The 24,695-nt window shown below is 42.2% G+C and overlaps 2 protein-coding genes across 4 annotated transcripts; one reads left to right on the top strand and one right to left on the bottom strand.

Annotated features, from left to right (window-relative positions):
- Positions 1 to 1,980: 1,980 nt before the first annotated feature.
- On the bottom strand, positions 1,981 to 12,284 carry Hnrnpul2 (heterogeneous nuclear ribonucleoprotein U like 2). Of its 2 annotated transcripts, XM_046445502.2 has the most exons (14): positions 11,722 to 12,283; positions 9,493 to 9,628; positions 9,117 to 9,193; positions 8,785 to 8,924; positions 8,305 to 8,395; positions 8,094 to 8,206; positions 7,631 to 7,894; positions 7,357 to 7,479; positions 6,618 to 6,746; positions 6,314 to 6,482; positions 4,151 to 4,351; positions 3,075 to 3,148; positions 2,709 to 2,816; positions 1,981 to 2,595 (listed from the first exon to the last, which is right to left on the bottom strand). In XM_046445502.2, the coding sequence occupies exons 1-14, from the start codon at positions 12,257 to 12,259 to the stop codon at positions 2,515 to 2,517; spliced, it is 2,244 nt and encodes a 747-aa protein (XP_046301458.1). In that variant the 5' UTR covers positions 12,260 to 12,283; the 3' UTR covers positions 1,981 to 2,514. The 2 variants fall into 2 exon arrangements, 1 of the variants encoding a protein (XP_046301458.1); XR_009226878.1 differs by lacking the exon at positions 3,075 to 3,148 and having other exon boundaries at positions 2,555 to 2,595; positions 11,722 to 12,284.
- On the top strand, positions 11,338 to 23,893 carry Ttc9c (tetratricopeptide repeat domain 9C). 2 transcript variants are annotated; one of them, XM_046445505.2, is made up of 5 exons: positions 11,338 to 11,417; positions 11,496 to 11,624; positions 13,939 to 14,206; positions 18,973 to 19,155; positions 22,033 to 23,893. In XM_046445505.2, the coding sequence occupies exons 3-5, from the start codon at positions 13,969 to 13,971 to the stop codon at positions 22,125 to 22,127; spliced, it is 516 nt and encodes a 171-aa protein (XP_046301461.1). In that variant the 5' UTR covers positions 11,338 to 11,417; positions 11,496 to 11,624; positions 13,939 to 13,968; the 3' UTR covers positions 22,128 to 23,893. The 2 variants fall into 2 exon arrangements, with proteins under 2 accessions (XP_046301461.1, XP_046301460.1); XM_046445504.2 differs by lacking the exons at positions 11,338 to 11,417; positions 11,496 to 11,624 and having other exon boundaries at positions 13,241 to 14,206.
- The last annotated feature ends 802 nt before the right edge of the window (positions 23,894 to 24,695 follow it).

Below are 24,695 nucleotides of genomic sequence, written 5' to 3'. Positions count from 1 at the left end.
ACATTTTTTTTTTTTTAAATGGTAAAACCCTTTTTTACTGGCCACTTCCAAGAATGCTTTACAGGTTGTGCAAAAACATTTACAGGCTCCATGTGGTGTTTTGTTTTTCTCACAAGTTTTTCCATCTACAACTACAACAAACATCTGATAAAACACTAAAAAGTCTTCTAAGGAAAACAAGGCTAGGGATCCCTCCTGTTACCATAATCCACATTTCCCCCCATTTAACATTTGTTTTTTCATAATAGACAGACAGAAACAAAATCCAGACATCCACTGTTTGAGTGATCTCTTAGACTGATCTAACAAGGATGTGGCAGTTTCATTCTCTACCCACCTAGAAAAACAGCTTTTTTTAAAAAGATGACTTTCTAGTGTCAAAAATCAATGGCAAGTACTTCCCTTGTCACCACCCAGAACAAAACCCTCAGAATGGTTTAAGCTTTGTTCCCCTGTTCCTGAGGACCACCATCCATGTCACCAACTGTAAGAAAATACTATATGCTGGAGGACTGAGTACTTAAGGGGGTGAGGGGCAGCCTCTATCTCAGGAAATTCAGTTTTCTACTTTAACATAATCTTGCCCTAAGGGAATTTCTTTGGGCTCCAGTTTTTACCTCCTCGCCCGATACTATGAGCAAAGCTTTCTTAAAAGTCCTTAATAATAAAAAGTGGGTTATAGAAAAGTTCATGCAATCACTTCACCCACCGCCACATACAAATCCATTTGATGGCACCTCAAGGAAGCAGGTGCCAAGAGAAAAGACATCATTATGAGCAAGCAAACTTATTTCCTACCAGACCCCTGTTCCAGTCTCGGGTACAGAGGTGCTTAAGCAGAAGGATGTGTCGGGACAGACAGGGAGGATTAGAAGGCCAGAATGAGGGTCTGCACACCTAGAGAAGGGCTCTGCCTGGCAGGGACAGTGGGAGAAGAGATCAAATCTCAGTACAAAAGTTTAAACAAGAGAACTGCCAGGTAAGGAAGTGGAAGTGAAGCATTTTCTAGTAGCACAACCCGGGGTTTTCTCACTAGGGAGTGCTGCAATACATGGTGTTTGCTGAGTAAGCTCTTGGCTGATACAATGCTGAGCAGGAAGATGAATTAAAACTGAAGCTGAATTGAAAGAGCATTTCCATATCCCACCCATATTCTTGAACCCAGCAACCTGCAGCTATTTTGTCAAGAACTGGGAAGGTGTTGGTAAAGTTAAACTAAATGATCCCAACTGAAGTCTCCTAGCTAGAGGCCTGTCTGGGGACACACAGGGAAAGCTACCCCAGAAAGAATCCTGTTTCAGGAAGTTGAGTAGGGTGCTCCCTTTCATACACACATGTGCACACACATTCACACTCACTCTGCCCAAGTTTCAGCAGCCCCACTGAGCTGCCTCCCACCCCCCACCCCCCTTTTCTATTCATTCTCTACCTGTGTATCAAAAAGACCAGCAGGGCAGAGCCCCCCCCCATACTGTATAAAATAGTTGCTATTCTCAGCACCTGGGCCTGGGAGCCCACACCACAGGATTCACCTATATACATATCCTGCTGCAGTGAACAGAATCCTCCTGCATTACTGTGAGCTGAAACCCTGAGAAACGTTCCTTCTCTCACACTATAAGAGGCAGACACTGTAACAGATGATTTTAGAGACCTCCTACCTCTCTCAACCTCGGAAGACAGAGACTAGAGACTGGCAAATCACAATCTTCAGGCTGAGGGCTGTGACCCCACTCTCCCCAAAACTTTATGGGAATTCATTAATGGGTACATATAGGGAACAAGCTATTCTGCTCTGTAATCTAGAACAGATCCCGTGCCTCCTTGGCCTGGGAATCCTATATAATAGAACCACCCAACTCTGTGCCTTAGCCAAGCAGGACAAAGGCACAGCAAAGTGGACACTGGGATACTGTGGCCTCCCAGCCCACCAGACCAGATATCCCAAGAGGGAAAGGTCGGTAAAGAAAATACAAACGGTTAGTTGGTGCAAGTGATTGATAAGAGCCAATCGTTTATTTTCACTGCCCCGGTCACAAGCGCTCCCTCTGGCCCACTCCTGCCTGCTCCTACCTGCTATGGAAGGTACTCTCACACTGTTCCCCTTCTCCCCACCACGACACCACTGTCCCTTTCTTGGCTGCCAGTCCAGCTGCCTTAGAATGTCAGAAGGGTGACATTTTTAGTTCTTTTCCTGTCCAACTGCAGGGTATAGAACAGGCAGCTCTAAGTGCTGCTTTCTGCGCAAATGTTTTTGATTACAAATATCTAACTAGGTTTGAAATGTTTTATAGAATAAGACAATATTCTTTTCAACAAACTTTAAAAAAAATGTACAGTTTTGTTGTTTGTTTCCACCTCCCACCCCCAACCCCTGCTTGCGCACCCCCCCCACCCTCCCCGGCAGCTCAGCCCCACCCAGACAGCCCCTGTTTTCCTTGGTTGTGTTTTGGGGGGTGCCTGGCACCCCTAGAGATTCAGCTTCATGGCTGACAGGCGTCAACATCAGGGGCTTCACCGATACCCTTGGTAACCGTAGTAGTTCCTGTAGTATCGGTCTCTGTCCTGGGGGTGGTGGTAGTAGTAATTCTGCCACTAGAAGAGAGGTGAAACCCCATCACTTGGAGCCAGAGCTGGTTGAGGATGAGAAAGCACAAACTCATCTCTGGTCCTGCCCCCACCACCCTCTACCCCAGGAAGATACTCACATCCCGATTGTATTGTCTGTAATAGTCTCTGTATCTGTTGTACTCATAATCTCGCCCATAGAATCGATCATAGTCTCCCCTGTATCGATCATAGAAATTACGGTAACCCTGAGAAGAGAGGAGGAATAGATTTATGAGTTTTCAGCAGCAGCATGACCACCATTACCCCCTCTTAAACATCTCATGTCTTAGTTTGATATTATAAATACAACAAATACTTTTCCCAGGATAAATTCTTCCAGATGAATACATTAAAGGGCAAAACCCTAAGCCCTGAGAAAACAGCCCAAACCCCTCTGCTCCCCCAAGCCAATAGGAATGGCTATCACAGGCCAAAGGGAAGAGCAGAAGGAGAGCTGCACTCACCCCTCTGTTTCCAGACTGCCCCCAGTACTGCTGCCCGTAGGCCCGGTTGTCGTAGCCTCGGCGCTGCCCGCCCACTGGAAGAGAAATGGAGAGCGCGCTCAGACAGCTGGCATGGGGTCCTGGCTCCACGTCTGAGTGGAAATCAAAAAAGTGGAGCCAAAGGCAATTCTGGGAGAATAGGAAGCCTGCTTGGGCCAGGCTCACACATGTTACTTAAAGCACCAGCCAGGATCTTTAAAAAAAAAGTCTGGGGGGAGGGCAGAGGAATCAGAGACATAAGAAAACCAAGCCACCTTGTTTTTGAAGCTCCCCAATTCCTGCAAAACATTTAAGATGGCAAAAGTATACATGGCAGAGTTAGAAACACAAGTAAAAACTGCCATTTTAAAGTCACAGATTCAGCCCTGGAAGCCCCAAGATATCATACAACTCATATCCATCATTTTATACAAAGGGAACAAAGTCTATTCAATATACTCCTTTTCTTGAGTGTGGGAATTATTCCTAGCGTCCAGCATGTAGCAGGAACTTAAAACTGCTGCGGACACACACACACACACACACACACATGCATGCACACACATTTTTAAAGAGTAATGAAGGTATACTGGAGGTTTAGATTTAAACTAGACATTCAGTGGGGAAGTTTCATTAACAGCCTAGTTTGCTTTGTAACCCTCCAAAATTACCAAATAATGCGTTTACTTTCTGATCTATACAGCTGGGTTAATCCAAAAGACAAAGCAGCAAAAAAACTTGATAATCAAGATTTCACTGCACAAATCCTCCTCCTAACACACCAACACAGTGGAGAACCCACATTAATGTGAAAACTAGACAGACCAGAAGGCACCGCACTTTTCAAAGAAACATTTTTGTTGAAAAGTGAAGGATTATGGGAAAAGCAAAAGAAACAGCTGGGGGGTAAATGACATAGCAAGAAGTAAGCTCCATAAAGAAGGCACTTCCTTATTGTTAAGGACTTGTCTTGGTTTCCTGGCTTTTCACTGAGGGTCTTGCTGTACTCAGCACAAAGGACAGACTGAGGCTGGGGGCTGGCAGGTTCCAGGACTCACCATATCCTTGGCCTCGGCTTCGGTTCTGCCGGTTACGCTTGTTCCGGTTGTTTCGGCGGTTTGTTCGCTTCTCGGAGGGGGGCAGCAGCTTTCTTGCCTCTTCCTTGTATTTGGTGACAATGGGCTGAGCTTCCTCCTTCTCCAGCTCCCCATATGTCACCTCATCCATATAATCGCATTTTTCAGGCAGAGAGAAGTTGGCTATAAGAGTAAGAGAGAAGCTTGTGGGCCTGAAAAGTGCATAGACGGGTAAGAACTCATTATGAAAATTTTACTACAGGAAGCAAAAGACTTTCTAAACCTCATTTAGTAATGAACAAAAATATACTGGGATCATATGGACTCAATTTAAATAATCAAATTCACTTTCTCTTCCCTAAGTTTCCCTAAATTCTATCAGTCCCAGGCAAAGAGTTATCTGCTGACAGTATATTTACAAGTTCTCAAGTGATCCATAACAAGTCAGTAGTGAACTGATTACAGTTTCTTATCAGGATAGAAGTAACAGAAGCTAAAAGTAACTGAGAAAGTTTTGGTGTTGACTAGATTTAATTTAAAAGAAATTCAAGCCCAGAAGAATCTCTTAATCTACAAGGACCACAGAAAACAAAGAATACAAAACCTCTCATTTACCACCTGTACAAGACTGGAGAACATATTTGCCAGTCTCTGGACATTAAGTTCATAGGTTAAGTCTGAGGAGAATTCATTTCAACAGGAATCCCATGATTTTAAAGAAAACCCAGTTAGCCCTGTTTTATAAAACCAGAGAGATGAGTCTTTGAGAATGGCAGTTTTTTTGTTTTGTTTTGCTTTTTAATTTGTAAGCTTAATCAGGTGGTGAGTCCAATTGTAGCTGCTATACCAGATGTGGTTTCTTTGCTTGAGCAGATTAATACATATCCTGGTACCTGATAGGTGGTTATAACTAAATTTATGAACTAAATTCCTGATTGCCTGACTATCAGTCATGCACTGGCATAATTCATTCTATATAAACTTGGAGGACCTGGCCCACAGATGTGTAAACCAGTCCCTATGGCTAGGGATTATCAGAATATAAAGGGCCAGCAGTTGACAGGGTAGGTGCGATGCCATCAAATAAGACAGGAAGGAGGGCTGGGGTTGTGGCTCAGAGGTACAGCGCTAGCCTAGGATGCCCTGGGTCCAATCCTCAGCACCACATAATAAATAAATAAATAAATAAATAAATAAAGGCATTGTGCCCAACTACATCTAAAACAAATATATATATATATTTTTTTTTAAAAAAGGAAGGGAGGAATCACAATCCTAAGCAAACAGTAGGAAGAGGGGGTCATCAAAATAGCTAAGGCTACCTTGTGTGGACTTTGTTCTCAAGCATTGTAATGTATTAATGATTTCATTCAATGCCAAAAAAAAACTGTTGAGTGCAGTGGCCTTCACCTGTAATTCCAACAACTCAGGAGGCTGAGGCAGGAGAATGTCATGTTTGAGGCCAGCCTCTGCAATTTTGTGAGACACTGTCTCAAAATAAAAAGGGCTGGGATGTAGCGGAGTTCAATCCCCAGGATCACAAAGCAAAACAAAAAAACAAGCCCTGCCCATACGCCCACCCCTGCCAAAAAAAGGGCAAACAACAACAAAATGTAAGCCTATAGGTATCAGAAATCAAGATACTCCCATCACCACATTTTAATCTGAACTCTACTCCCTTTCCATGAAATACAAATCCCATGAAGGGAAAGTTTTTATGCTATTTCCTTATGTTTAGAACTGTGCTGAACAAAAAGGAGACATGCCATAAATATTTATTCCATTAGTAGCTATCTCAAGGAAGTGTTAATTTATTACTTTTATTTTTTGTAGTGCTGGGATGAAACCCAAGGTCTTACTAGGTGAGAATTCTACCACTCAACTACTATCCCCAGTCCTTATATGAGTTTTAATTATCCTGTTATCTATTATCATTTTCCCTATTTTGGGTCTTACACAGGATGAGTCAAGGGGTGACTGCTTCTCCATTTACTCTGCTCAATCATTTATTTCAAGTGCTTACATCTATTAAGTAGCACATCAGATTTATACTTCAGATGTGGAGAGTCACTCCTGGTACTAAAGGATCCCAATACAGTGTGCGCTGAACAGGGTCAGGATCCCTAACTTATAATTTTAGCCCACCTTTCATCTCTAGCATTATAGACTCAGGCACATCATCTCCCTCCACTTCCTTGCGCAATTCCAGCCTCTTCTTCCAATCTTCCTCATTAGGGACAACCACCACCACTTTCCGGGAGAAGGTCTTGAATAGCAATAGCTTCCGACGCTGGCCAGAGTTGTATACATTACACTAGGATCAGGAGGAATAATAGATGTTTAGGGATTAAAGCCACCACTCAACTTCAACCATATAAGATTAGGTCTCAATCATGTAATACATGATCTCCTTTAAAAATCAGGTTTCTTCTGAATGTTTGAACAATACCTGATCAAGAATAAAGTTCCTTTTTGTCCGGGAAGCAATCTGGACCAGCTTACTAAGGCACTGGGAAGCTTGCTGAACTAAAAGGTCTCGGCTTTTAGGGTCCATCTCTGGCTCCTCAAGCCCCTTCATCTGGTAAACATAAGGGAAGGGAAAAGAAAAGCAAGGAGTTATGCAGTAAGTGAAAGCCCAAGAGCCACTGCCACTGCTTTGATTGATTCCTCTCTCAGTTATAAGAATGTTGTCTATTTCCAGTCCACCTGGATGATATATTTAAGATTTTGTCTGTATTCAGAAATTAATACAGCAGAGAAAAAAAAAATTTTTTTTTAAATTTAAAACATATATAGCTGGGTGCAGTAGTGCATGTCTGTAATCCCAGCACCTCAGAAGGCAGAGGCAGTAGGATTAAAAGTTTAAGGCCAATCTCAGAAAGTAAGACTGCCTCAAAACATAAAAGTAAAAAAAAAAAAAAAAGGTGGGGGGAAGGGGGGGAGTAGGGAGAAAGGATTTAGTTCAGTGGTAAACTGCTCCCGGGTATAATCTTGAATACTAAAAACAAATGAACAAACAAATGAAAAAACCCACCACCCACCCATACACAGAAAAATTTATGACTGTTTGTTGGACCCGTGTTCTCAGACACTTCAAAGACCAACTTTTTCACTGACAACAGGTTATAGGAGTTTATTGGCACCCCCAAAGTGTATAGTATGTATCTGATTAATCCCCCAAAACTCACCCTCATTTGATTAAGCACAGTCTCAGCTCCCAGGACATTGTATCTTTTCTCAGGATTTTCTTTTGCGTATTTCAGTGCCCACTGTGTCTTTCCAGATCCAGGTAGTCCCACCATCAGAATCACCTGCAAGTAAAGAGAACCAGGAATGTAATGAAATGTAGGCCACTTTTATAAGATCCAATTTAAGAACATCTACCCCAAATCAGTTTGGTAATGCTTAGAGAAAAGATCTAGCATTACAGACCTAAAAGTTTGTGTATAGTGTTTGTCATACCTCACACTCTTCTATGGTCTTGGGAGGGACTGCAGTTCGAATGCGGTCCTCAACAGGCACAGCATGGATAAACACATAATCTTCCCGTGGTGGGAAGAAGGGCTCCTCCTTCTGACCGAAGTTTAATTCTACAACACAGTTTTTGCAGAGGACATGGGGTAGAAGGGCCCGGTCTGCCAGGGATTCCTTGTTGATCCGGAATGCCACACCTAGGTCTTCTCCATTCTTGGAGAAAGAAAGTTCTACTTCTTCAGTTTCAAAATTCTATAAGGTCAAAAGGCATGAGAACTTATGGGTAACGAGGTTTGAGGTAGATTAAATCTTATCCTTTAATCTTTTTTGACACTCAAACTGTTACATGCATCAAATGCATAAAGGGTAACAGTTGATGGGAAGCACAGTTGAATTTCTAGGGCCCTTTATCTACTCCATGTTATCAATCTACAGCTTCAGGAATACTTACAGCAAAGCAGCCAATGACATCATTCTCCCCAAAAGTCTGGCCAAATTCCTCAAACTGCCCATTCTCTGCCTTGAGTCCCCGTCCATCAAAACCATAAGAGAATTCATCCTCACCTAGAACAGTCAACAAATCAGTCACCTATCCCCAAAGTTCCCATAGACTAAGCAATATGTTAGCAAACACAAGCAAAGAAGTTACAAAATAATGTTACCGAGTTGTGGACGGGAAAAATCAACAGACCACCCAACTCGAAGGAGAGAAACCTCTGTGCAGCCTTCTTTCATTGGGAGATTCTGGGTTACCTGGTTAAGTCAGAAAAGGAATTCTTACGTACTCTAACTCAGGAGCAAAGTCTGAGTTAGAAATACACATCTCTTTTGGTGGTATTAGGAACTGAACACCCAGGGCACTCTACCATTGAGCCACATTCCCATTCTTTTTTGAGACAGGGTTCTCAATAAGTTGCTGAGGCTGATCTTGTGATCCTTCTGCCTCAGCCTCCCAAGTCACTGGGATTATAGATATGTGCCACCATGCCCACCTTAAAAGACAATTTTTATACAAACAAAAAATGACAACTATTAAAATTGAATATAGGAATAACTTTCACTGAACTTAAACCAAAACCATGGAGGACAACCTATTTGACACTAGACAGTTTAATAAATGAATGATCTTCATGAGCTAGTACCTTGGCTTCAAAGCAGACTTTTCCCTTTGTTACTCCATAAGTACTCCTTGCCCCAGACCAAAGGGTGGGGAACTTCTCTGAGAAGAGTGGCTGCCCTCCATAACGGTCTTTGCTCACTTGAAAATGGAGATCCGAGGTATCTATTAAGAAAGAAAGATGGAATTGGTTTACTATAATGGTTAACGTGAGATCCACCAAAAGTGTACAAATATGCCCAGTTGTTACAAATGGACACAAAGTCTCTTGGAATTTGTTAGCCATGAAATTTTTATACCCAGAATCATTTTTAGGAGGTAAGTTAAAAACCCCAAATCTATCTGCCTTAGACATACATGTGTCCAGGTTCACAAGAGTTTGATCTTCTTCCTCATCTTTTGCCTCTTCTTCTGGAGGTGGTGGAGACTTTGAGCTATATACATGAGAGAAAAGCAAATACAATGTAACCAAAGTCCTGTTCTTTGAGGGGTGTCTGCAGGACATTATGTCCATTTTAAACTCTCAGTGAATATCAAATCCCAGCAGACAGCTTCTTTCAATAAATGAGAAAGGGCAATAGGAGCTTCTATGGTAGATTCAGTCTAAAAACTTATGCCTACAAAAACCTATTCCATTTTTAATCCACCCCTCCTTCCAGACTCTCCAATCAACACCAGGTATACCAAAATTAGAGTAGACACTCCCTTCAAGGAAAGGGACTGTTTCCCTCACCGGCTGTGGTAAGCCTCCTCTCGGAATTCATAGTAAGCTCGGCCATGTTCATCCTTCTCATCCCGCTGTCTCTTTACCCCCCGCCGCTCACCATCTGAGCCTGCTGGTTTTGACTTTTCACTATCTTGATCATCTCCTACAAAAAGGAGGGAAAGAAAATCAGCAGTTTTCATACTGGAGTGTAGAATAAGCTCAGACCAATAGAAACTAAAGGGGATCTGAGGATCTGTCTAATCAAAATAGTCAGGTTATTCCCACTGCATCCATAGAACATTTTATTTCCAAACATTATCTTTCTGTCATTGGCTGAAATTTTATGGTGGGGGAGGGAGGACATTATGGACTAATTACAGTCAAGCAGTAGATAAAAATTAGACAATTTTTGCATTCTAAATTTATCTGCTTAAATCAGGTCAAACTTGCAGATTTCCCCGTTAATACCACACACACACACAAAAAAATACTCCTAGATCTTTGACAAACCTTCAGGTTAATTTTATTTCAATTCTTACCAGATTTGAAGGTAGGAACCTAGTATTTTTAATATTTTCCCAGATTCATGATATAAATAGCTCAAATTTTAGAGTCTGCTTTTCCTGCATTAAAGTGCATAGCTGCTCATGGCTGGTTTATACAGCAAATAAACTCAAGTACATGATACATAACTATATTCTTAATCAGGGAATTTTTTTTTTAACTGAAAGTTGCAAGAGCAAACCATCAAGTCATAAGATACCCATAAATAATACTGAATCTTTACTGCAGGTAATTTGGGGCAGAAAGGTGTTGACATATATTTAGCAACATTCTTTACAAAAGGGTGGGGGACAGTTTTTCCTTAGACTTTTATATTTTGCAACACTAAGAAGGTTTTTATTTATTTTGTGATGCTGGGGATCAAACCCAGAGCTTCTTCCATACCAGGCAAGCCCTTTACCACTGAGCTAACCTAAGAAAGCTTATAACCTTTCTAACCTAAGAAAGCTTATAATATTTTTTTTTAAAAGCAGTCTTTTATCCTTCAATGTTTTTTATGTGCTATCTGAATACACACAAGTCAAAGGTTACATAATATGATTTTTGTTCCAGGACATCAGACAAAATCTGCAAGGTGTGTGTGACTGTTGTAAAATAGGTTCCAATTAACTTGGTAGTAGTCTAAAAAAACATTATAAAAAGAACTAAGGCAACCCAATTTACAGTAAGACAAGGAAGGAACTCTAGCTTCCCTCCCTGATAGATACTGTTATGGATCAACTATCCATCCAATCACTTCAAAAGGAGAAAGGTCACTAACTCTCTGTGGAGTCTCTACAAAGTGTCTTCCACCAGGTTACTCAAGGACCAACCAGAACCTCAATCATTTCAATCCAGGAAGTCAGGAACCTGAAATGTAAAAGTCTAATGCAACTGTACAGTATATCTACAAATATGTCCATTCACTGACTCAGTAAGATGATTAAAATTTAGTCCTAAGAATACAGGCAAGATAAATGCCCTAGCCAAGTTACTTGTTCCAAATGCACCAGATTAAGACTCTCCACTAGTTAACTATTAAGCTCAACAAGCTCACACTAGAGGCTGTCCCCTACTGCTCAGGCAAGGAGCAAGGTTAAATTTCCAGATTCTCTGCGTGGCTCAATATCTATCAATGTTTTTTAAAAAATATTTTCTTAGTTGTCAATGGACTTTAATTATATGCAGTGATGACAACTGAACCCAGTACCTCACACATGCTAGGCAAGTGCTCTACCACTGAGCCACAACCTCAGCCCTCAATATGCTTTTGACAAGAGAACTTTGATAACTTAATTTATTGCTTAATATTTTTACAGTGAGAAAGTCAACAGTCAGCTCAAAGGCCTAAGCCTGCAACTGTCAGTCAATTGGTCCCCGTAATCACCAATTCCTTGGCTATGAAAAAGGTAAGGAACACTGAGAGAGACTGCTCCACAGGTAGCTCTCAAGCAGTTCTGAGGCAAAATAACTCTTTCATCCATTAGTACTAAGGAACCAAGGTAGGCTGGAACCTAACCTCTTGCAAACAGTGGAGCCACAGAAGTGGCCAAACCACTCAGAAACGTGGGCAGAGGATGAAGGCCACCATCCCATCGGGAATCGTGTACTTTCAGGTAAGTGGGAACAAGGGATCGAACCCGCGACGCGGGGCGAGGTGCTGGATAAGGGGTGCACCCAGCAGGTTGGAGTCGGGCACTGCTAGCTCCTCACCCTGTTCCTCTGCGGCTTTGTCACCCGGAGCCTCGGATCCTGGGGTCTCATCCCCGCTCCGCTCCTCGGGTTCGTCTTCCTCTCCTTTGCCGGTGCCCTGCTCTTCGCCACCATTTACGCCACCTGACCCGGCGGTGGCCTCTGCCTGCTTCTCGGAAGCATGGGGCTCGGCTGCGGCCTCCATGGCTGCCGCCTCCGGGGGCTCTGGCGGCGGCTGCGCGGCCTGGCCCGAGGCCTGAGCAGGGGGTGGTTCCTCGTCCTCGTCCTCAAGCAGCGCCTCCTCGTCCTCCTCCTCCTCTTCTTCGTCCTCCTCCTCGTCTCCGCCCGGGCCGCCGCCCGACGCGGCCACAGGCCGAGGCTCCGCCTTGCAGGCCCCGCCGGGCCCGGCGCCGCCACCGCCAGCCTCGTCCTCGAGCATCTCGGCGTCCAGAGCCTCCTGCAGCCGCTGCGCCAGATCCATCTTGAGGCCGCGCGAGTCCAAGCCCCGCCGCTGCAGCTCAGACCGCAGCTCGGTCACTTTCAGCCGCTTCACCTCCATCGCCGCCGCCGCCTCCTCCGCCTCCCGCCGCCTCCTCCCCTGCGAACCGTCGACCGAGCCCGAACGCGCAGGCGCCGCCGCCGCCCGCCTCCGCCTCACGCGCCAGCACTGGGCCCGCGCGAGCGAGCGCACGCACGCACGCACGCAGTGGCGGAGGCCGCGCAGTCCCCACTGCGTAGTGTTTTTGTCGCCTTCTTCCTCCCCTCCCCCTTTTGCCTCAAGGAGCCCAAAACAACGCTACAGGGAGCAGCTTCCCTTCCAGCCCTTCAGTTTCCCTACCGCGGGCGGGCTCGCGCCGAGGACGACGGAGTTCCCTTCCTCCTCCTCCTCCTCCTCCCGCCCCTCTCGCTCCCCGGGCCAATCAGCGACAATGGTTTTACCGCGCAGCCGCAGCAGGGTCCGAGAAGGGCCAGGCTGGCTGCGGATCAAGTGCCTCGTAGGAAGGAAGAGTGTGCGCGCTCGTCTTTCCGTACTTCAGCCAGGGGTTTGCGCAGCCGCCCGGAACTCCCCTATCATGCGCCCCTCCAACTCTCTCACCACTCGTACTCCGGGTTCACTTCCAGTCGCCACAGAGTCTTAGGACTGCTTGCTCGGCGGCTTGTCTTCCCTATTCTTGTGTATGCAACAGCGTCTTGAAAGTAACTATAAGCTGTTGCAGCACGAAAGCAGTTGTTTTAGTGACTAGTAGGCAAAAGGCTCTCCAGAACCAGAGAATACACTGTTCCTTAGCCTTCCTTTTCTGTGAATGTCTCAACTTCTACCTAGCAACAGACTCCCTGATCCCGCCTTATGTCTCTCTCATTGGCCAGCTTGAATCGTCGTCTGCCGCTCTGATTGGTCATCCGTGACCGTTCGGATTTTTCCAATTGGCGAAGAGACCAGGGGGATCTTTTTTTTTTCGGGTTGGTCCGCTAAGGTAGGCGGGGTCGTTTCTGCGGGATTACTTTTCCGGAGCCGCTTCTGATTGGATGGTGTGGCGCAATGCGCGCGACCCTTTAGCTACCAAACTGTCAGGAAGGTAGACTCTTTCCTCTCCTTGCTCCCGCCCTTAAACTGAAACCCGGGAAGAGACTTCCGGGCTTGGCCTCCGCAGGGCGCCATAAACTGGCCGGGCGAATGGTGCCTTGCAGTTGGATCGCTTGTGAGGCCTCCTCAGCCTCGCCTGAGGGTAGGGAGCACGGATGTCATTCACCTCTGACCTTCAACTCACAGCACAGACATCGACAAACGCCTGTTGAATAGGACAAATAAAGAGCCGGGATGGAGGGAAGCCCTCTTGTGTTTTAGCAACTGTCACCGCCTACTCCCTTCTTCTTCCAGGTCGGGGGGCGGGGGTGTGTCCACAAGAAAGGGGGAAGCGATTCTGCCGGCGTTCTCACGCCTGCCGCATTTCCCTAGCACGGCCTTTAGTTTTTCGCGGAGTCTCTTTTCTCCAGGGTTGATTCGTTAGGAAATCACTTAATCTTTGGCTTCATTATTCCCACATTCTTTTCCTAACTAATTTCCTGCACTTCCGGAGACTGAAAAAGACTGCAGAGAAGTGGTGTCGGGAGTGGCTAGAAACAAGCAAAGCTTCCCTCCCGGGGTCTCTCCTGGAGAAGAGTAATCAAGTCGACTACCAAAATCAATTAATTGTTTTGATCCCAAGCCCAGAGTTTCAGTGCTCTTTCACTTCCCAGTTCCACTAGAGCAGTGGGCGACCAAGAGTTATGGAGAAACGCCTGCAGGAGGCTCAGCTATACAAGGAGGAAGGGAACCAGCGCTATCGGGAAGGGAAGTACCGTGATGCAGTGAGTAGGTACCATCGAGCTCTGCTTCAGCTGCGGGGTCTGGATCCAAGTCTTCCCTCCCCGATACCTAATCTAGGACCTCAGGGCCCGGCTCTCACACCTGAACAAGAAAATATCCTGCACACGACCCAGACAGACTGCTACAACAATCTAGCTGGTAAGAACCAGGGTGAAGGGTGGATAGAGAACGTCAAGGCAGTAGCATAAAACTGAACCCTGGGGGCGGGGAATCCCTGAGCAATCTTTTCTACTGTCTTGCAGTTATTCGGACGCGAATTGAAATTTATTTCCGATCTATAGAGCACTCAGTTGCTGTAGAGCAGGGCTTCTCAAACCTCACTTGGACTTTGTTAAAACACAATTTCCTGACCCCTACCCTCAGAGATTCCTATTCAGTTGGCCTGGGGTGTGAGTCTTAGAGGCTTTTCAGTGATGCTGATAGTTTTAGAACATTTTACACAGTATAGATAAAAACTGGCATTGTTTCTTTAGATAACTAGTATCTTTAGTCTTGGATGGCCTTGAGTGAAGGAGGTGAATGCCATAGTATGACTAGGATTAACTAAGAGAAAGAAGACTTAAAGTTTGTTCTGTGACAAGCAAAATAATCATAGAACTAATTAACTTATTTTGCAATGTATTAAAAATGTTTTAACAATCCAAGTTCAGGCCACACGAATTATTAGGAGCAGTTTTTATGTTTCCTAATTGTTGTTTAAAGAGTGACCCTCCCCCGCTCCCTGTGCTGGAGATGGAACCCAGGGCACAGGCTGTATTACTTGGCCACACCTTTCCCCATAAAAAGGGATTTTTAAAAATCTAATTAACAATACTTATTAGCAATGGATTGTTGAAAACCTAATTCTTTTAATAAGTGTGTTCCAATGCTATTCTTAAACTCAAGTAACAATAATAGCAATTACTGTAGCTTGTTTTAATTAAGTCAACAATTATAAGGTGCTGAGGATTAGCAGTGTAATAAAACACATAAAGATCCCTGTACACAGGCTGGGAGTGTAGCTCAGTGATAGAGTACTTAAGTTTTTGTTTTTTTGCGGGGGTGGGGTACCAGGGATTGAATTTAGGGGCACTCAACCACTGAGCCACATCCCCAGCCCAAGTTTTTTTAATTCTAATTTGTTATATATGACAGCAGAATGCATTATAATTCATATTATAAATATAGAGCACAATTTATCATATCTCTGGTTATACACAAATTAGTCACACCATTCCTATCTTCATACATGTACTTAATGTCCATCTCATTACACTGTCTTTCCTACCCCCATGCTCCCTCCTTTCCCCTCCCTTTCCTTTGCTCTATCTAGAGTTTGTCTAATCCTCCCATGCTCCCAGCCCAATTTTTGTATTTTATTAGAGACAGGGTCTCACTGAGTTACTTAGTGCCTCACCGTTGCTGAGGCTGGCTTTGAACTCTTGATCCTCCTGTCTCAGTTTCCTGAGCTGCTGGGATTACAGGAGCACGCCACTGCGCCCAGCCAAGTACATAGGTTTGATACCCAGTACTGAAAAAAAAAGGGAGAGAGAGATATCCCTGTACTCATGCACAGGTATGGAGGTGTTCAATTTTATTTATTTTTATTTTAAATTTTTTTTTTAAGAGAGAGTGAGAGAGAATTTTTAATATTTATTTTTTAGTTTTCGGCGGACACAACATCTTTGTTTGCATGTGGTGCTGAGAATCAAACCCGGGCCGCATGCATGCCAGGTGAGCGGGCTACCGCTTGAGCCACATCCCCAGCCCAAGGTGTTCAATTTTAAAAAGATGCTTAGGGAGGGGCTGGGGTTGTGGCTCAGCAGTAGAGCGTTTGCCTAGCATGTGTGAGGCGCTGGGTTCAATCCTCAGCACCACATAAAAATTAAAAAATAAAGGTATTGTTTTCCAACTACAACTAAAAAAAAAAATTAAAAAGGATGGTTAGGGAGGTCTCGTAATGGTGAATTTATTAAATACATGGATAGATACTAATTAAGCCGTTTACATATACTAGCTTATGTGTCACAACAATCCTTTGAGAAAGTTTAAGGAAACAGTGTGGTGGGGCTGAAATTCAACCCAAGCAGTCTTAATTTCAGAGCTTAAATTCTTTTTCTTTTTTGGTACATAGATTGAACCCAGGGGTGCTTTATTACTGAGCTACACCCCCAGTCCCTTTTATTTTTTTAGTTTGAGACAGGATCTCCCCAAGTTGCTTAGACTGGCCTGGAACTTGTGATCCTCCTGCCTCAGCCTGCCCAGTTGCTGGAATTACAGGTGCATGCTGCTGCACCTGGCCGGAACTTAAATTGTTATTACAGAATTCTGTATTTTTTTTTTTTTTTTTTTTTTTTGGTGCTGGCACATGCTAGGCAGGTGCTTTACCTCTGAGATATACCTCTGGACCTAAATACTGTATGTATTAAAGAATAGAGTATATATTAGTGAATTGATAAAACAATAAAAACACAAGATATTTTAGATATGATACTTGTAAATACTCATCACCATTGAATATATCATATGTTACTCTGTTTATTTCCCATCTCTCTGATTAAATATACGTTGCCTTGACTTTTAGGTGGTTTTTTGGGACTGTGACTTAGGCATCTCTAAAGCCTCTGGGGATGCTTGGTAGATGTTCCATAAAGATGCATTGAATTGGCCTGGTTTGTCTTGAGAGGTTGAGGTAGGCTGGCAAGTTCAAAGCCATCTTTAGCAACTTGGTGACCTAAGCAACTTTGAGAGACCCTATTTCAAAAAATAAAAAAAGGGCCCAGGGTGTGGCTAGATGGTTAAGCACTCCTGGATTCAATCCCTGGTACAAACAAAACAAAATTAACAATTTTCATTTATTGAGCTCCTATAACATTTTGAGCAGTTTATTTACAAATATTCTCCAAAGTACTTAATACTTATCCTCATTTTACAGATAAGGCAATCAGATGATGTCACTAAAATCTCCACTGGCATCTCATCACATTTAGGAGAAAATCCATATTTTGACTCTTGCCCACAGCACTTAACACAACCTGACTCCTCCGTATACTGAAAGTTAAAAGCAGATTTCCCCTTTCAAACTTGTGGGCTCTCCCTACAGGACTAAAATACCCTCTCCTTTGAATGATTCCTGTCATTCAGATCTTGGCTCCAAAGTCACTTTCTTTTTTTCTTGCTGCACTGGGGATTGAAATCAGAACCTTGCATTTGCTAGGCAAGTGCTCTACCACTGAGCTACATCCCCAGTCCCGGAATGTCATTTTCTTAGAGAAGCCTTTGGTAATTGAGCAGCACTCTAACTTCATTCACTGTCTATCCCAACAGTTTTATTTTCTTAAAATTTTAAAAGTGTTTTGTATTCCTCCCAATTTCAGACTAGGGCACATAAGCCTTATTTAATCAACAAGATGTCTACTTTGTTTCTTTTATCTTTGCTCCTAGTTCAGTATCTAGTACATGGTCATGTTCAGTTGCTAGTTGTCAAATGAATTAATGATGCTAGGGTAATGGATTAGTTGACTGCTGAGTGAATATGTACATATAAATCATACAACCACTTGGTGGAGATGTTGTAGAGGGATACATACATAAGCCTAGGCCCTTTAATGTCCTCCTCATCCTTGAATTTTGATTCATCTTTGCATCACAATTTAGTAATAGTGTACTTAATTCCCACAATTGTGAAATGGGGAATATATTTCCCTTCCCATTTTGGTAACAGGGATTGAATCCAGGAGGGCCTTTCCACTGAATCACATTCCCAACCCTTTTTATTCTTTGAGACAGGGTTTCGATAAGTTGCTGAGGGCCTTGCTTAGTTGCTAAGGCTGGTCTTCAACTTGGCAATCAGCCTGCATCAGCCTCGGGGTTTCTGGGATTACAGACATGCGCCAGTGCACCCTTCCTTCTTTTCATTACAGAAAGGGGCTGGAACTGGGGGGCTAGGATATAGCTCAGTTGGTAGAGTGTTTGCCTCATGTGCATAAGGCTTCTGGGTTCAATCCCCACCTAGTAGGGATAGGGCGGCTAGGGATGTGGTTCAGTGGTAGAGTGCTTGCTTACCTAGCATGCATAAAACCCTGGGTTTGATCCCCAGTACAGTGGGGAAAAAATTAGAGAAAGACGAATATTGCCTCCTAAGCATTTTATATTTTGAAGTCCCATTAAATGGTCCAATACTGAAGGGATACATTGTCATTGAGAAGATGCTGATTTTGGAGTTAGAATTTGATTCAAATTTCATAATCATTCCACCTAGCAGCTGTGAGATCTTGGACTAGTTGCTTAAATTCTAAGAGCCTTGATTTATTTATCCATTAAGTAGTAATAGTGTGGATGAGATGATTAAAGAAGATAAGAGTAAACCAAACACAAAGAACAATGCTTGCTATTTCCTCACAATTAATAACAAACAGTGGTTTTTTTTTTTGTTTTTTTTTTTTTTTTTTAAAGTTATTATTTGTTTGTTTGTGCTGGGAATGCAACCCAGGGTCTCATGCATGCTAGGCAAGAGTGCTACCACTCAGCCCCAGCCCACAATCACTGTTTTTAATAAAATGGAAGTACTAGAACTGTGGTGAAATACAGGATTCAGGACACAATCATAGGTAGAACAGATAAAATGAAGCAGTGTTTTAAATAAAATTGTAAAGAATATTCTTTCTGGTTTTATAACTGGGCCTAACCCAGTGCTAGCTATAAGAATGCAATTGGCAGATCTCAAAGATTGCAAGCATATAAACCTTTTATTCCCTGCTGTATCTACAGTGCCTGGAAGAGTTTGTGGCAAATGGGAGACATGCATATTTGTTGAATGAATGAACATTGAGATCATTTTTGTTGGATACTGCCTGGAGTTGGAGTGGAATCAGTATAATAAGGCTTTCTTCCTCCTTCTTTCCACGTTTTATTTGGCCCATTAGCCTGTCTCCTTCAGATGGAGCCTGTGAACTACGAGCGAGTGAGAGAATACAGTCAGAAAGTCCTGGAACGACAGCCTGATAATGCGAAGGCCTTGTATCGGGCCGGGGTAGCCTTCTTTCATCTGCAAGACTATGACCAGGCTCGGCACTACCTCCTGGCTGCTGTTAATAGGCAGCCTAAAGGTGAGTGAGAAAGGTGTTGAAGTGGTGAGGACAAATAAAATTGTCCTGCTAGCCTGGCACTGTGGCACAAGCGTATAATCCCAGCAACTCAGTAGCCAAAGCAGAAGAATCACAAGTTTGAGACCAGCCTTGGCAACTTAGTGAGACCCTGTATCCAAATAAAATACAATATAGCACTTGGGATATGACTCAGTGATTGAGTGCCCTGAATTCAATCCCCAGTACACACACAAAGTATACAGTGAAAAGACTTCTTCCACACCTGTGTTCTTATTTCAGGAGAAAAGCAATATTTATTTATTTAGTCATTTATAATATCTTTCTTTATGTATTTGTTTTTTATGTGGTGCTGAGGATTGAACCCAGTGTCTATACATGCAAAGCAAGCCCTGTACCACTGAGCTACAGCCTCAGCCCCTTTATTAATTTTGTATATATCCTTATGAAATATATGGATATTTTTATTTTTTATATGGTGCTGAGAATCAAATGAGTGCCTCACATGATAGGCAAGCCCTCTGCCACAGAGCTACGGTCCCAGCCCCCTAGCCCTTTTTTGCATTTTATTTAGAGACAGCGTCTCACCTAGTTGCTTAGGGCCTCACTAAATTTCTGAGGCTGGTTTTATACTCACGATCCTCCTGTCTCAGACTTCCAAGCTGCAGGGATTACAGGCGTGCAGCACTGTACCCAGCTTGCACTGAGATTTTAACCCAGAACTTTGCACATGTGAAGCATGTACTGTACCAATGAGCTACACCTCCACCCTTATTTTTTATTTTATTTTTAAAAATTTGTTTTAGTTGTGGATGAACACTATATCTTTATTTTTATGTGGTACTGAGATCAAACCCAGTGCCTCACACCTGCTAGGCGAGCACTCATATGTAGAAATTAAATTTTTAAAAATGTGTTTTTTTTTTTTTTCTTTTTTGGTACTAGGGATTGAACCTAGGGGCACTTTACCACTGACCTGCATACCCGGTCAGTCCAATATCTCCAATCTTTTTATTCTTTTTCAATATTCAGGATTTAACTTCAGGGGTACTTTACCACAAAACTCTATTACCCCAGCCCTTTTTATTTTTTTTATTTTGAGACAGAACCTAAGTTCTGAGACTGGCCTTGAACTTGAGATCTTCCTTTTTCAGCATTCTAAGTCACTAGGATTATAGGCATGAGCCAGCATTCCAACTCCCAATCCTTTAAAAAAATTTTTTTAAATATTTTTTTAGTTGTAAATGGATGCAATATTTCTTTATGTATTTATTTTTTATGTGGTGCTGAGGATTGAACCCAGTGCCTCACAGGTGCAAGAGAAGCACTCTACTACTGAGCTACAGCCCTAGCCCCCTTTTTAAATTTTGATACAAGATCTTATTAAGTTGCTCAGGGTCTTGCAAAATTGCCCAGGCTGGCCTCGAACTTGGAATCCTCCTGCCTTAGCCTCCCAAATCACTTGATTAAGGTGTGGACTACCTGACAACATGAATGTTTTGATAAGTTATGTCGTGTTTAAATCAGGTTGAACATCTCTCTTCCTTTTATTGTTTAATTTTCTTTTTTTAAAAATATTTTTAGTTGTAGATGGACATGATGCCTTTATTTTATTTATTTTTATGTTGTGCTGGGGATCGAACCCAGTGCCTCACATGTGCTAGGCAAGCACTCTTTCACTGTATTATTTCTTTATAGTGAAAACTTCAGGGGCTGGGATCGTGGCTTGGTGGTAGAGTGCTCGCCTAGCATGCATGAGGCACTGGGTTCAATCCTCAGCACCACATAAGAAAAATGAAATAAAGATACTGTGTGTCCACCTACAACTAAAAAATAAATATATTTAAAAAAAAAAAAAAAAAAAAAAACTTCAGACCCTTCTTGCTTTTGAAATGTATATTTTCATTTTCTGTAGTCACCCTGCTATGTGCAAGAGGGATTTGAGAAGCACTGTTCTTCAACATTCGTTCCATAGCCTTTTTGAGTGTTACTGTGGATCCCAGTGAATAACCTTAATAATCCTCATTCTGCCCCCTTTCCAGCTGGGTACACTGGCTTGTGCTTTAGCTATCATTCTGTCCCTTAGCTCAGCTAACTCCAAGCGTGACCTAGAAAAAGAGACAGCCTACTGAGAGAATTTGAGATTTAATACTTTGTTTTCAAGGCAAAAAGAACACTGAAGATCATGACATGCTCGTTCCTGTGTTGGTTGGTTTACTACTGAAAGTTGTCTCCCTTTTGTGCATTCTGGAGTGAAGAGAGGGTCCCTAGACAAATCTCACTAATTTAAATTCATGCCAAACCCACTCTGAATTAATAAAGATATAAAATTTAAATAATCAGTTCATGTTTCTTAACTTTCAATTATATAGATTAGGTACCACCAATGCAAATAGTATCTTTAGAAGCTCTGCTATGATGGTAATAACTATTTCATCAAATTATGAAATTATCAACCAAAATTATAAAATTATCAACCAATCCAGCCCTAGCAGATTACCTGTGGGGTTGGGTACTGGGGTTTGAACCCAGGGCTTCTTGCATCCTAGGGAAGTGCTCTACCATTGAGCTACTTTCCTAGCCCTTTTTATTTTATTTTGAGACAGGGTCTCCCTAAGTTGCCGAGTCTGGCCTGGAACTTGTAGTCCTCCTGCCTCAGCCTCCTGAGTTGTTGGGATTACAGGCATGTGCCAGAGTGCCCCATTAATTTTTGAAGAATTAATGTGGCATTAATCAATGAAATTTATTATTGAATAGAATAATTGTGATATATTCAGATTTTGGAGAGATAAAATGAACGAGAGTGTTTTAACAACCCTCACTAACCCTAGAGTGCAATTATGGTCTAACTCTTAACTGCCTTCTCAATCATGTCCCAAGATGCCAATGTCCGGAGGTACCTTCAGCTAACGCAGTCAGAACTCAGCAGCTACCATAGGAAAGAGAAGCAGCTGTACCTGGGCATGTTTGGTTAAAAAAGAAGAATGATGCTCTTCTACTTGAACTTAGGTGAACCATTAAAGACCCATCAAGGGGAAACCTGAGCCTGAGCAAGAGAAATTAACTGTATACCTCTGACCCAGGTGGATTTCTGTTTTGTTTACTATTCTGCACAAACTTTGTATTACTTAGACCATCTGTGTCTTTTTTTTTTTTTCCCTATCCATCTGTTTATTTACATGACTTTCAATATATGTTATTGTTGGCAATGTTTGCCTTGAAAAATAACCAGAAAACATTCATCAGCTACAGGTGGAATTAATCATATTTCTAGCGTAGATTTAATGATAGATGTTGCTAGGTATATTCATATTCAGAGGAGAATGCTAACAGAGGATGAAATGGTAAGGATAAGCAGAAAGCAGTTTCTTCCTTTGTTTTCTTAGATACCCAAAGCCAAACAGGAAAATATATTTTTTGTGGAACTAGACAATTATAAATTGGATCCAAATGTATTTAAACGAAAGATTTGAAATTAATAATTTTTATTTAAATTAATTCCTTTTTCTCTTCATATTTCACGAACATTCAGATTCTTTCCCCCCCACAAAAATATATCTAGTTTCTCTTTTTCCCCTGGCAATTCTAGTTCTTGCTTTTGCTTGTACTCTTAAAAGTTTTGGAGTCATATATTTAAGTATTTATTTAATAACTCTTCGCCCTTGTATCTCTCATTAAAAAAAAAAAATGCCTGAGTAAATGTTTTAGTTTTTAATAGGTGCACATTTATAGTATGCTTGTTTCTCTAAAAAAACTTAGGCTATATTACCAAGTCTTCTAGAAACAATACCATGTAGAGCAGGATAAAAACTTTAATATCCTCTTTACCTGTCCTTGTATTTTGTAAGAGCACAGGTCCTTGTGGAGGAGGGCAACAATAAGGAAGAGCTGTGATTGGTTGGTGTCTTGAAAGCACCTGATGGAACTCTCTGGAAGCTGTTAGGCAGTGGTGCAGGTTGCAGATCTATGCTATTCTTGCTCAGTAGAATGCTCCATCAACTAGGAGCTCCTTTGTCATTCTATTTACTCATTGTGGATAATGTCTGCAATGATGTAGGTACTAAATAGTAGGTGAGATCATACATCACACACTCCACCTTTGTAAGGAGAAGTAATATGCATGTGTCATTATCCAGTATAGAACCATAAAACAAAACAGATTTCGGAAAAGAAAAAAACTAAACACCCTCGTCCCTTATCAACAACCCAGTGCATTAAACTCCTCTTTGTTCCTCTCTATACCTTTAAATAACTTGACCATCAGCTTACAGCAGAAGTTTTTCTACCAAATAATCATATGGAGTCCAAAGACAGAACTAAAAAAAGTATAGGGTTACTGGTGAAATTTTGTCATGGTGAATCTTGTTAAGTCTGTTTAGCCAGGTTATCCTTGATGTTTCCTGTAGTAATTTTTCCACCCACTGATTCCTACCCTTTTCCTTGATTATAAATCCCTACTTGTTCTTGTTGGAGTTGAAATTAAGTCCAATCTCTTTCATCCCCCACTGGAAGACCTGGTTATAGTGGTTCCTATACCAATTGACATGACCCCATGAATACAGTATGCCTTACTATGCTTTGAATTTTTTTTTTTTAATTTTATCATGGTTGCATGTTTTGTTTGTTTGAGGTTTTGCTTTATGATGTTCTGTGGTATTTTAAATTTTTTTCAAAAACAATGTTACAGTAAGCTGTTTTCTGTATCAATGAGGAAAAAATAAAACTGGTATTTAAAAATGCATTTTAGAAATTTATTTCATTAATTTTCTTCTTAGCACTACTAAGAGAGAGCACAGCGCTTAAGTTACATTTCAGGTTTTATTTCAGAGGCTTGCTCTCAAAGAAGATGTTAATGAACAGAAAAGTGGACAAAGGAATGCAGTCTGATTCAGGTCTTGAGGGGTTCTGACAAGCCTGCATCCTGATGGAATTGGCCAGGGGTCCCTAAATCTCTGTATTCAAAAGTTTGTGGAGGGGGAGGCTACTCTTTTTACCAAACCTTAATTGTTTCCACAGGATTTAATGATTTCGAATGAGGACACAAAGCATTCATGGTGATATGAAGGGTCATACTTAGGCACATGTAAGACAAAAAGAAACTTTGTTTCCCAAATTCAGAACCACCACCTTCACAGTTTGCCTGAACCCTGTACTACCTGTACTAACATGTAGTCACTACTTTATTTACGGACTAGTGTAGCTCAGTGATAGAGTTCCTAGCACATTCTAGACCCTGGGTTTGATTCCTAATACTGCTAAAAATTTTTTTAATATGTATTTTTATTTAAATTTTATATTTTTAGAGACAGGATCTCATTATGTTACCCAGGCTGGCCTGAAACTCTTGACTGATCCTCCTGCTTCAGCTTCCTGTGTAGCTGGGACTAAAGATGTGTACCACCGTTTCTGGCTTTAGAATTCACTTAGCAATGAAAATGTTAAGCCTTATCAACTTTCACTTCCCATATTGTCCTAGTGAAGAAGTTTCATTTGTTTTTCTTCAGGACTGGGCAATAAACCCAGGGCTGTGCATAAGCTAGAAA

The sequence above is a fragment of the Marmota monax genome, unplaced genomic scaffold (assembly GCF_021218885.2).
Source record: "Marmota monax isolate L192 unplaced genomic scaffold, Marmota_monax_Labrador192_F-V1.1 WCK01_AAM20220418_F8-fsc00038, whole genome shotgun sequence".
In the NCBI taxonomy this organism is placed as follows: domain Eukaryota; kingdom Metazoa; phylum Chordata; class Mammalia; order Rodentia; family Sciuridae; genus Marmota; species Marmota monax.
The sequence above is the reverse complement of the archived record's forward strand: the minus strand, read 5'-3'. Positions and strand labels throughout refer to the sequence as shown.